The 13,445-nt window shown below is 39.3% G+C and overlaps 1 protein-coding gene across 4 annotated transcripts in view; it reads right to left on the bottom strand.

Annotated features, from left to right (window-relative positions):
• The window catches only part of Slc39a12 (solute carrier family 39 member 12), an 87,689-nt gene that overhangs the window by 23,373 nt on the left and 50,871 nt on the right, over positions 1-13,445 (bottom strand). For 3 of the 4 annotated variants that reach the window (XM_052729654.1, XM_052729656.1, XM_052729655.1), the window contains exons 8-11: positions 11,678-11,830; positions 10,248-10,355; positions 6,668-6,734; positions 1,537-1,695 (exon numbers count right to left, since the gene is read on the bottom strand). In XM_052729654.1, coding sequence (XP_052585614.1) covers positions 1,537-1,695; positions 6,668-6,734; positions 10,248-10,355; positions 11,678-11,830 — 487 coding nt within the window. The remainder of the gene's footprint in view (positions 1-1,536; positions 1,696-6,667; positions 6,735-10,247; positions 10,356-11,677; positions 11,831-13,445) is intronic. The other variant, XM_052729657.1, reaches the window with a different exon arrangement.

Here is a 13,445-nt window from a genome sequence, read left to right as displayed (position 1 = left end):
CAAAACCTCTCTTTAGAAAACTGTTTTCTACAATGACCAGAGCATACCATCCCTTCTTTTCTTTCCATACCTTTGTGCCAAATGATGAACATTCTACCTGCAAATCTAGTGTCTATTTCTCAGTCCCCATCACCAAACAGAGGCTGAAATTGAAGAGAGATACCATGTGGGGCTCCATTCCCTAATTCCATTGCATAACTGGTCCCAGAAACATCTTGTGATACCACCATACTGGCCTTCTACACATTGCTACACTGCCCCATGATTTGAGGTTGAGGGTCAAGTACCACACCGCCAGCCACTAGTGTAGTAGCTTAACACATGGCCATAAGGTTTGATTCCAAGAACAGTTAAATTTTAATGGGCCCAGAAAGGACCTTGGCTAACGTGGGTCAATAATAACTCGGTAACGAGACTTTGGGGAATGGAGATTGAACACAAGAGGGCAAGGGTGGCCCATGGGACAACATGAATTTGAAATTGAAAGCATAAGCATGAGCATGTCCTCTTTCTTGCTCTGATTAAACACTCTAAAAACTTAGGGGAAGAAAGGCTTTGTCTTGTATTATACTTCATGTCACAGTCCATCATTGAGGGAAGTCAGGGCAGCAACTCAAGCAAGACCTTGAAGCAGAAACCTTGGAGGAATGCTGTTTGCTAGCTCACTCCCAGTTCATGCTTAGCTAGCTTTCTTATACAGCTTAAAACCATCTTCTCAGGGAATGGTGTTGCCCACCATGGGCTAGGCTGTCCTAGCCCATCAACAAACAATGAAGACAATCCCTCACAGACATGCTCACAGGACACCAATCTCATCTAGGCAATCCCTCAATGTACATACCCTTCTGAGGTGACTCTAGGCTGTGTCAAATTGACAATAAAGCCAATTGGGTGGAGGCCTCTCTCTAGGACACCTGTGTAGGCAGCAAATCCTCCACTAATTCTAGGCCTGTTTCAGAAATCCTTATTTTAGTCAGTCTTGGTTCCTAGGAAGCAGGATTGGTATACAAGGTAACCAAGTTTATACAGTAAAAGTATCTCCTGAATATCTGGTACCTTATACATGTTGCTTCAGTTTTATGCTTAGCCTTAATTATTCTGTATTAATCAGGTTGATTCATGCTTCTATTTTAATTTAAATGTTGTTTTATCTCACAGGCCCATTTTCTGGCACAATGGTTTCTCTCTTAACATGTTTACTATATTTAACATGCAGACTTTATAATTTATGCCAAAGTTCTTTAGAATGAGACTTCTCTGAATGACTCTCTTCTGTGTTGAATTAGCTGGAATTCCTGGGGCATGATTCTTGACCCTTGGAAAGAAGAAAAGGAGCCCCCTTGAGCTTTATCTAGAGATACAATGTCTTTGTTTGTTTAGTTGGTTGGTTTTAGTTTTGTTTTGCTTTGCTATGCTATGGTTTAAATAAATTAAAAATTGAAAAATAATGTTACCATGTTTTAAAGTCTAGAGAAGAATCCAAGCAAACTATTGCTGGGGATGTATAGGACACCCTCAAGAGGCAGGAACACTTACCCATTTCATGTGGAATTTCATGACACAAAATCGCAACTGTTGTGGTCACTCCTGACTCCAATGAAGATGAGAAGGCTGTCCCTATTACTAGGCCATCTGCAAAATTGTGCAGGCTATCCCCAACCAGTATCATGATTGCCAATAAGCTGATAGTTTTGCCTAAAGAATCAAATGAAGGAGTGAGAAGTATTAACAAAGCTCTACAGATACAAGTTCCTTCCCATCCAAGCACCTTTCCCATCCAATCTGACATTCTTACATTGCACTTCATTAGTCAGCCCTACTATATTCTGCTTTTAAAAAAAAAGCCAGAACTGGAAATGAAATGTGGTACTCAGTAAACTTGAAATGGCCACTGTGTTTTAACTGCTTTGACCAATTATAAAATAAATGATGTTGACATTTGGCCTTTTTATTTTATTAAGCTAAGCTACGGTGATTTGAATGAGAATGGGCCCTGTACATTCATATGTTTGAATGCTTGGTCCCCAATTGGTGCAACTGCTTGGTAAGGGTTGGAAGATGCTACCCCACTGACGGAGGGACAGGCTCTGTTTCATTCTGGGTGCCCTCTCTACCTTCTACTTGTTGTGTGAGATATGCTCACTCTGCTGTTCCTGCCAGCATGCCTTTCTTCCACCATCATGGACTCTAACCCTCTGAAGCCATAAGTACAACTAAACGACTTCTTTTAGAAGTTGCCTCAGTCATGGTGTTTTGTCACATCAATAGAAAAGTAACTAATACATATGCCAAAGATAAAATCTAAAGCAGTGATACAAACCCTAAAACATTACCAATACCTTTTCTTCCATGGTCTTTGCAAGGCAGTCTAAGATAACTTAAGAACCCCGCTGTGTGCAGGATACTGATAACCCTCACATTATTCATATGTTGAAACTTGACTTTCTGATGTGATGCTATGAGGAAGTAGAACCTTAGGGAAGTTGCTGGTGATAAGATGGGGCTACTACCTTACCCTGCTTGCCATGTGAGGGCACAATGAGAAGACACCATCCCTGAACCAGAAAGGGGGCCCTTACTTCACCTTGACTTTGGCCATTCAGGTTCTAGACACTGGAAAAGAAATTTCTATCGTCTATAAATCACCTACGTATAGAAATTTGTTGGCTCACAGCAGTGGTAGTAGATTGAGTCAACTCTCTCAGTGGGGTACCACTGGCGTGCTGCTGACCATCCAGAGCTCTTGTTCTGAACCAGATGCTCCTGTACCACTCTGCTTAGTATACTTTCTGTCATCATGAGATCATTGTGTTGTCTGACCTGACTGGGGTTAATGACTCTCCTAAACTGCCTTCTTTGCTCCCCAACTGTGTCTGCAACAGAATCACAATCAACTCATCCAGCTCCCAAATTATCTTTGTAACAATCACTCTCTGTACTTGTCTATCTGCAAAATAACTTTCAGTACCAGACTGAACAAAATAAAGAGACGTTTTCATTTACATAGGATTACATTACATTGTGCTTGCTATCTGCTTAGTAGTTGACGAAAAGATGACCATAATGGGTTTTAATAATGCATTTTAATAGAAATAATTTCTATTTTAAAAAAATTGCATAATGCAACCCAATTACGAACTTGAGCAACTAACAAAAAGTTCTTTGAGAATAACACTTGTTCTGACAGTAAGCTGCCTGGGTTATTTCAGTTAATAAGAATAGACATCTAAAACTTCATTATTCAGCTTCAAATACGCTGTGAAAGAGGTGTATATAGTAGCTGTTGCCACTACTAGAACTGAATAGATTTTCTGAATAATTGTACTTAGCAGAAACAGGAATAGGGCAGTTTCTCAGCCATTGGCATTCCTGGCCTAAGAATGAGAGGTACTGTTGTATTTTGTAGTAAGAATGTGATTTGACACACTGTATATTAAATTAAGTGATGAACATAGTTTATATTTTCAAGCAAGAGATAGCTGCATTGACTGTCTTACAAAGATGGTCTGTGAAATTGACTTCTAAAGCTCATACTTGTTTGCAAATATTAAGAATTGAATTAATGTGTTAGAGTATATAGTTCAGTGGTAGAGCTCTTTTCTGGCATGTATGAGGGACTAGGTTTAATCTCCAGTCTGGAAAACAAAAGTATAGAACAAACCTATACCTTTTTTCAGGGCTTACTAACTTATTTAATCCTTTGTTTAAACTAGAGAAAGTTCAGGAAGTCATCATAAACACACAGGACAAATACCAAATTTTCAAATTCAGGAGGTTCACTCCAACATTGCCTGAAAGTTCTCAGCCTCTTATGACACTATCATATCACTTAGCTGTTACTGCCAGTTTTCAAGAACAAAGTTTCTTTTTACAAAATAATTTAATTTAAAGTGATATATTATAGCAGAGCTGCCTGCAAATAAAACTGTTTTCCTTATGCCTGCATACAATTTTGATACTGATAGAATACATTCAAGTGCAAGATTTTCAGCAATCTAGCCCTTTCTAGGAAACTATATGGCCTATTTTCATTGTCTATTACTTTATTATCTCTAGTTACAGGCTTCTAAATGTCACAATATGGAAATGTAAGAAGACACAAGTCAAATACACACATTTGCATGTAAACCACAAACAACACACCACACACCTATGCATATTCAGCATGATCTTTTATGCATTTAATGGGAGATAAGCATTTGCTGACAATTTAATATACTTGACACCAAAATATAATATTTCACATTTGTTCATGCACCTGGCATGTCTGAACTATCTGAGATTCTCTGCCATGAAGCACAGGCTAGAACTAATCCGATTTAGGGTTTTGCTTATTTAAATCAGACTGTGGAGAGGATTTTCACATCCTTTCTTCTGAAATACAAGTTGAGTCCTACCAAGGAGGCAACACAAAAGAAGTGACCACATAGTCGAAGCTAACTCAGTGTTTTCCTGGCGAACGGCAGCTGAGTGTTCTAATTTGGATTTACTCACTGTTCCTTCTGTATGCCAAGCGTGACACCTGCAGTGGGAAGATGATTGGCGTGAAATGGCTGTCGCTCCCTGGTGTGGTTCCCACGTTCTGCTCCTAATTTGACTTGGCATGTCCTTTCCCCCACCCCCTTTCCTTTATTTCAAAAGTAAAAACAACAAAGCCTGACATAGACCCTCTGTGCCAAATATTCCAAATTCATGCTGGGACTAAAAATTATACAAGGATTAAATAATATCCTTGAGCTGTAGAGATGGCTCAGCAGTTAGGAACCTTAGCCACTCTTCCAGAGGACCCAAGTTTGATTCCCAGTACCTACATGGTGGCTCACAATCATCTTTAACTCCAGTTCTAGGAGCTCTGACACCCTCCTCTGACCACCAAGAGCACTGCACTCATAAAGAGTACAGACATACAGGCAGACAAAATATTCACATACATAAAACATTTCTAAAAGATATTTACAAAAGAATTAAATAGTGTCCTGGAAGCAGAATGGTACAGAATATGAAATTAAATATTTTAAACCAAATCAGTAAATTACAAGACTTGGTAAAGCTAAAACAAAGCAAGCACTGTCATAACAACATCTATGGTAGTAATATGTGTTTATTCTTATTAGTATTTACATTCCAAGCTACATGGCAAACTACAGGCAATGAAGATGTGCTTCTTCTCTTCTCCAGTGCATACACAAAGCCTCAAGCATAGCACATCTTCAGACTATTTTGTCCATGCTGGTGATCAAATTCAGGGCCATATACATGCCAGGCAAACGCTTTACCGCTGAGCTACAGCCTCAACTCCCCAAAGTACATCTTGAATGGATAAAAGAATTGAGAGAATCCGTCTATGAATGCATGGATGAGCACAAGGAAATTTTGATGCAATATCATTGCCCTTGTTCCTGGATGCTGGAGCTCACTAGCTGTGTAACTTCTCCAACAACTGCTTTCTTCATTTGTATAACCTAACAGTACTTTCACTTCATCGTGCTATGGGAGAATCAAGTGAGATAATCCATACCAAGTGTTTACCACACTACCTCACATATAAGAAGTTTTCATTCCATGATAACTTCTTATACTTGATCACCTAATTTACTATGGTAGAATTGGAGTAGCTAGTTATGACTGACTAGCATTCAAACATCATGAAGTTTTTGTTACAAAAAAGTAACATAAATAGGAAAAGTGCGGGTGTTAGAGCAACTGATGAAAATCACACCAAACACAAATAAAACTTCACAGACTTATCCAGAAACATAAGCAAAGAAGAATGAAGGTAGAAAGTACATACGTTAAATTCAGAAATAAGAGAGACAAACCAAGCCTGATGGTTCATGACTGTGTGCCCAGCTCTTAGGAGGCCGAGGCGAGAGGGTTGCCATGAGTGACCGGTCAGCTGGCCTACATAATGAGTTCCAGGCCCGTCTAGCTAGAGGGTGAGACCCTGTCTCAAATAAAAATCTTCCTCCCCACAACAGAAATAAATTAATTGAGGAAATCACAGGAATAAACATTGATAGTTAACCATCAGACAAATAAATGAGTCATAGAATAAGACGTGAGTGAAAACCACTGACTGGGATGCGGCTGCTTCAGTGACAGTGTGACAAATGAAACAGTTCTTGAGAGAAAATAAGAATGTAATTCTGCTTCCATAAGTAACAGTGAATTAGCCGGGCCAAGGTAGCACATGCCTTTAAATCCCAGCACTCTGGAGGCAGAAACAGGTGGATCTATGTGAGTTCGAGGCTACCCTGGTCTACAGAGCGAGTTCTAGGACAGGCTCCAAAGCTACAGAGAAACCCTGTCTTGGAAAAAAAAAGTAATAGTGAATTAAAGGTCTGGAATACTATAGAAGTTTGATTTTAAAAGAACCCTAGAAAATACATATGCATATACCCTAATGGAAGATTTCAGAAAGTGGCATTAAATAATTGAAGAAATCAATTATAAATAATGGAATGAAGTTAATATTGGTATGTGGCGTTCTTAGGAGGCAGACAAGAATGGGTGCTTACTGGTGATCTTATTGCAAACCTTTTCATCATGAAATACAGACCCACTATGCAATCTTGTTGGGTTTGACATATTTGTTTAAAGACAGATATAATCATTTTCTGTGTCGGTTTTTATATTTAAATTTTAACTACGTAAAATTGGGACTCACATTTTCTGTTGGAGGTTAACACATCGCCAATGGATAGCTCAGCTGTCTGTGAATCTTCTGGGCCTTTCTATGTTAAATTAAAATATAATTAATGAAGGGTGAGTATCTGTCACATGAGGTTGAAACATGAAACATCTAAAGAGTTACATTGACATTTAAAAAACATTTTACTACTCCAGATCCATATTAGAACTGCCATCTTACATATACAACATACAAAGTAGAACAAGGTCTATGGGAGAACATAAACTTTGTACTACCCATGTGCAGGGAGAAACTGCATCCTCCACAGAGGACTGATGCTTCTGAGCTAACCTGTTGTTCACCCAAACCTTTTAAGTTACATAAGCCTTTACTAAAGACAAAAGTTTAGAAAATGGTCCTTGACCTGATTTGACATGTCTCCTGAAGGCTGTCCTTGGATTTATCTCTCAGTCCATAAGTGGATGGTACACTCTGGCTAGAGAAGAAAAACCCAAGTAAACCCAAAATCTTACATCATTCTCTTTAGCACAATGCTCTCTTATTGCTTTGTCAGGTAGTGAGAGAATTTTGCCCATATACAAGTTCAAACAACAGACACAAAAGACAACTAGATTATTCAAAGCTTTCAACTTTGTGAGATTCTGAAATGGCCATGGGCACGAGTTAAGATTCGAATTTCAGAAATTGGACTGTATGTAGTTCAATTTCTGATCTTCATTCTCTGTCTGTACTTAAGATTCTTACTCTAAATTATAAAGAGGACACTTTTAAAATAACCATTCCACCAAAGCCAAGCTTGTTGGCTTACTTCTAGGCACTCGAATGAGGGGATACTTAGAGGAGCGTGAGTGACCCACAACGGTCACATCACCAAAAAGTCTCACCCCAGTGTGGATTATGACTTTCCCTTAGCTATATAAAAGGAATATCACCAAGGATACATTTTATCCACTACTAAATATTTCCTTTAAAAAGTGAATGCATATAATTCTTTCAGCCAAAATTGTGGAAACTGACAACAATTTAACATAAGACAAAAACTTAAGGTATCATTGTCATTGTTACATAAGAGTAAAGCTGAAGTTCACAGGTAACAGCAGCTGTTCAAAAGATGAACTATTTGGGGAGAAGGAGGGCTGTGGTGGTATTGTGTTCCACAAAATATTGTGCACCCTAATAAACTTATCTGGGGTCAGAGAACAAAACAGCCAATAGATATAGAGGCCAGAAAATAGTGGCACACACGCCTTTAATCCTAGCATTCCAGAGGCAGAAATCTGCCTGGATCTCCGAGTTCAAGGCCACACTGGAAACAGCTAGGCATGGTGACTCACAAGACTTTAATCCCAGGAAGTGAGCCTTTAATCCTAGGGAGTGATGGCAGAAAGCAGAAAGATATATAAGGCGTGAAGACCAAAAACAAGAAGCATTTGGCTGGCTAAGCTTTTAGGCTTTGAGCAGCACAGTTCAGCTGAGATTCATTTTGAATGAGGAAACGGGATCATCTGAGGAATTGGTGAGGTGAGGTGGCTGTGGCTTGTTCTGCTTCTCTGATCTTCCAGTGGTCACCCCAATACCTGGCTCCAGGTTTGATCTTATTAATAAGAACTTTTTAAGATTCCTGCTACAGAGGGCTAGGAAAGGGGGAGGGGCTATAGGGCACAGTATATCTCCTTGCCTGAAATTAGTGAGCATAGAAAAAAAATCCAGTATGCTAATTATACCTTATCCAGACATGTACTTATGATCACAAGCTCTATGGTTCTACTAAAAGACATAAACTCAAATATTTATGTCATACACTTTATCTGAAATCTATATATCATCTCACAGTATAATGGAATTAAGAGGCAAGCCTCCATGACCTTATACATGAGGAGAAATAATAAAGTTTCCTTCTTCTACCTACACTTTCCAAAAAAAAGGAAGAAAATCAAATCAATCTGATATTAACTCAATTTTTCTTTCAATATTCTGCTTAAATGAAAAATGAATTGTGACTATGTTAGGGTAAGGAGTGTTCAGACAGTTCAAAGCTCATTAAGTCATCTTCAGAGATTTGCTTTCAGAGATGTTGGAGCTCCAGACCCCTCATTTCAACCCCAATAATAAAGATAACAGGAATATGATTTTTCAAACTAATCCTAGCCTCAGGTTATCCTCTGTCACACCACAATTTAATGTACCTGAACAATAAATATACTAAAACATTAAAAGAATTTCTATTTCATTAACTAATTATTATCATCAACATCATTATTATTATGCTTTTCTGAGGCAAGGTCTCACTATGCAGGTAGTTAGGAAATCACTATGTAGACCAGGCTAGCCTTGAACTCAAGGAGGTCCACCTGCTTCTGCCTCTCCAGTGGTGAGATTAAATGTGTACACCACCATAATCAGCTTTAAAATAGTTTTATTTATTTAGTTTATTTATTTATTTTGCATCCTGACCCAGTCTCCCCTCACTCCTCTCCTCCCACTCTCTCCTCATTCTTCCCCTCTGACCTCCCAATCCACTGCTCAGAAAGGGGCAGGCCTCCCCTGTGCATCAGCAAAGCACAGCCTATCAAACTGTGTAAGACCAAGCACCTCTCCCTGTATTCAGTGTGGGTAAGGCAATCCAGCATGGGGAATAGATTCCCAAGAGCCAACCAAAGCACCAGGGACAGCCCTGCTCCAATTACCAGGAATCCCACAAATAGATCAAGCTATACAATTGTTACATATATGCACAGAAAACTAAAATCATTTTTAAGGGAACTCTTTTATGTCCCCACCTCTGAGTTAACATTAGATCTGCAATCTCTGGCTACATTCCTCATGCTGTGTGTATATTACATGTGTGTCTAGCATCTCTTCTCTTAGGGCTTCTCCTTGAACTTTGACCTCCATACAAAAGTCATGCTCACAAGTTTACAGTTGTATGCTATTTCCCATTTGCCCTGTCCCAATATGTTTTTGTTTAAGAACTAGAATGAGAATATTTTTGAATTTGATTGGAATTTCATTTTTTAAATTAATATGGAAAATTTTGTTGTGAGAAATCCATTCGCATCAATGGTACTTACTACGGCACACATCACTAGACAAAATAGGTTCTCTCTTAGATTATAAAAGGAACATTCTCTTCCTAGACAGACTAGCAAATCCCTTGCCCAACATTTATTTTCATTAACCAAAAAATGACTTAGAATTATACAAAATGGAAAACCCAAAGGTTGACTGGCTTGTGAAAACAAGTAACTAAAATGATGAAAATTATTATGTCAACCTGATCCGTGGGTGTTACACAATTCAGACAGTGGTGACTTAACACATTTTCTGTGGATAGTGTGTTTTGTGCGAAAGAAAGAAAGGAAGGAAAGAGGGAAGGAAGGAAGGAAGAAAAAGAAAGAAAGATAGAAAAAAAAGGAAAGAAAAGAAAAATAGCTTTCAGGTGCTTGTCAAAGTTTTCCAAACAGTGTTGCTCATGGTCAAGAGCAGGCAAATGGGGAGGAGGTCCTGCTCATTTACCCCACTGAGCTTCCTCTATGCATGCAAGTGTACAGAAAAGGCAGCTGGAAGTATAGACCACTTCAGACCTGTGACCTACCAGTTGGATGGTCGAAATAGACTTGCCTCCACCTGACTGGTCATTTAATTCAGGGTTGAGTGCAAGGTGGTGGGCATGTTCCACATGTCCATTTACCAATGGCAGGCCCTGCAGGATGGGGACAGTGCAAAATTAGTGAGAGGCCAGAAGCACACATATGTAGACTTTTTCAGTTCCATGTTCTATCATTTAGCTTATCAAAGTTCTGGAGAAGACACATGAAAAAACTACCTGGAAAATCTCGTAGTGATAAATATTTATTAAAATATCTCACCTTGGAAAAACATTGCACATACTCAGAATACATTAACAATGTGACTTCAAAAAGTCTATCTGTGACTGAAAGAGGTTGAAAAAGAAGTAGTTTAATATTATCACTTTATTTACTAAAAATTACGATTGCAGAAAAATTGAATTTGAATTCTTTCTGATATAGGTACAAAAACTATTATCAAATTGTATTTCATCCTGGAACTACAAATATAATGTCTCCCCAAGTACATTATTATTCAATTAAACATTTGTGAACATTTGAACATTCGTGTTCCTTTTATTGTGTGCAATAACATGGACCTTAAAATTGTGTTGTCATTATTATTACTATTACTAAATGTGTCTCACACACATGAGACACAGCACTTCTGTAGAGGTCAGAGGATTGCTTTGTGGACTTTAGGCCCTCTCACTTCCCAAATCTGAAATGAACAACTTTTTAAACTAGTCATGAGGATAAAACCAAAGATTTCAGCAAGGATATTAACTGCCCAGTAACAGGCTTTTAAAAAACATTAATAACTATAGTTTAAGAAGAACATGTTAGTCAGATAAACCATAGGTTGTTGAAACTGCTATGTCTTCCCTTACATAGATGAATTCATGAAAATGTCACTATTTTTTTTTCCCAGGACTGGGGATCAATTCCTGGTTCTTGCACATACAAAGCAAGCACTCTACCACCAAACTGATTCCCAGTGTTTTAATTTGTAAATCTTTAAATTAAGTAGATAGTGAATTAATTTAGTTAGTTAGAGATAGTCCGGGCTAGTCTTGAACTCTATATATAGTTGAGAATGACCTTGAACTGATCCTCCATCCTCCACCCTTCAAGTGCTGGGTTTATAGTCTTGTACTATCACGCCCAGTTCATATAGTGCTGAGACTCAAACACTCAGAGCTTTGTGCATGATAGACAAGCACTGTAAGTTGAACTACATCCCTAGTCTCCCTATTTATTTATTGATTTATTTGGATTTTTAAGAAAGAGTATTGCTCTGTAGCCCAGGCTGGCCTTCCTCTTATCAGCCTCTAAAATTCCTGGGATGAAAGGCATGCACTACAACATACTGATTACTTTTACGTTTAAAGGAGTATTTCTGAAATCAATATAAATATAATAAAACCTTAAAGCAAAGAATAAAGGAGACATATACCTTGGTATTTGGTGATACAAGAAGGATAAAACATTTTTCTATCATGAAAAATCCGTGGATGCCTCCAAGCAATCCTAACAACTTCCAAATAGGACTCTGGCATTCATGAAAATTTCCAAGTTCTGGGGCTTCCTGCTTGTGTAAACCAAGAACCTTTAAAAAAAAAAATGAAAGAAGACTCAGGCCAGGGAAGCAGGTAGGCTAGCAACAGAACTTCACCTCTCCCTCCACTCCTGCAAATCCAACTCCCAGTCTTTTGTGGCAGAACACTTGCTGTGGTCTCATGTCCCTTCTGTCCCCATCTCCAGTGGATCACACAGATCTTCCAGTCCAAATTTCTCTCTCCTACTCATTACCTTACCCAGCCTACAACTCCAGCAGGCACTACCTGGCAACCCACAGGATACTCCCACCAGGGAAGCAGGTAAGCTAACTGCAGATCTTCACTCTTCCTCCTCTCCTCCAAATCCAACCCCACTCGCCGCCCCCCCCCCCGCCCCCCGCAGCTCTGTAACAGACCTCCTGCTGCATCCTCACCTCCTTCCCTGCCCCCCATCTCCAGTTGAACACAGAGATCTTCTCCTCCAACCTTTCTTTGCTCTAGTTATCACTTTATCCCAGGCCCCGCTCCAGCCAGGGAAGCTGGTGACCTAACTGCAGCTCTTCACTGCTCCATCCTCTCCTCCACATCCAATGCTCTAGTCTCTTAGTTTTACCCCCATCTCTGTGGCAAACCATGTGCTGTCCCATTCCTTTTCTGTCTCTATCTCCAGCTCATAACTCAGATCTTCTCCTCAATCTTCCTCCCCCCTCCTGTTATTCCAGCCCCCACTCCAGCAGCCTTTCCTGGGAACCCACCAGCCAAACCTACCAGGGAAGCAGGCAGGCACGCTTCAAGTCTTTACTTTCCCTCCTCTCCTCCATATCAAATCCCTCAGGCTCTCTTCAGCTCCTTAGCAGACTGTTTGTGGCTTCTCCTCACTTACTCTCTACCCCTATTGCCAGGGGACTAAGCAGATCTTGGTGGAACACCCTGCCTTTCTTTCTCCTGTGGATCCCCTCAGTTCCCTATCCCATCCCATACCCATCCCTAAGTGTTACCTCCTAACACACGTTTTACCAGAATCCAACAATAGCTGCACCTATCATATCCCAGAAGAATTTCTTAACAGGTACCACACAGCCACCACAACCTAAGAACCAGTGAGGGCAACAGAAACAAAGGAACAAAACACTCACCCAACAAAGACTAAACCAGGTACCAGCACCTAGAATTATGATCTTCCAAACCCAGATGTCTAGACACCAGTGTAAAAACACAATCAATAACAACCAGGACAGAATGTCTCCACTAGAGTCCAGTAACCCTACAAAGTAGTCCCTGAAAACTGCAACATAACTGAAGCACAAGACAAAGACTTTAATATAGCTTTTATAACTATGATAGAGGTCCTTAAAGAGGAAATTAATAAATACCTTAAAGAAATCTATGAAAGCACAAACAGTGAAAGGAAGTGAATAAAACATTTTAAGTTCTGAAAGTGGAAATCGAATCAACAAAGAAAACCCAAACTGAAGGAAATCTGGAAATGAAAATCTAGAAACCCAAACAGGAACCTCAGAGACAAGCATCACCAACAGAATGCAAGAGATTAGAAAAAAGAATCTCAGGCATTGAAGATATGATAGAAGAAATGGATACCTTGACCAAAAAAATGTTAAATCTAAAGTAATCCTGGCACAAATCATCCAGGAAATATGGGACACT

The sequence above is a fragment of the Peromyscus californicus genome, unplaced genomic scaffold, assembly GCF_007827085.1.
Source record: "Peromyscus californicus insignis strain IS unplaced genomic scaffold, ASM782708v3 Scaffold_8__1_contigs__length_139910024, whole genome shotgun sequence".
NCBI lineage: Eukaryota > Metazoa > Chordata > Mammalia > Rodentia > Cricetidae > Peromyscus > Peromyscus californicus.
The sequence above is the reverse complement of the archived record's forward strand: the minus strand, read 5'-3'. Positions and strand labels throughout refer to the sequence as shown.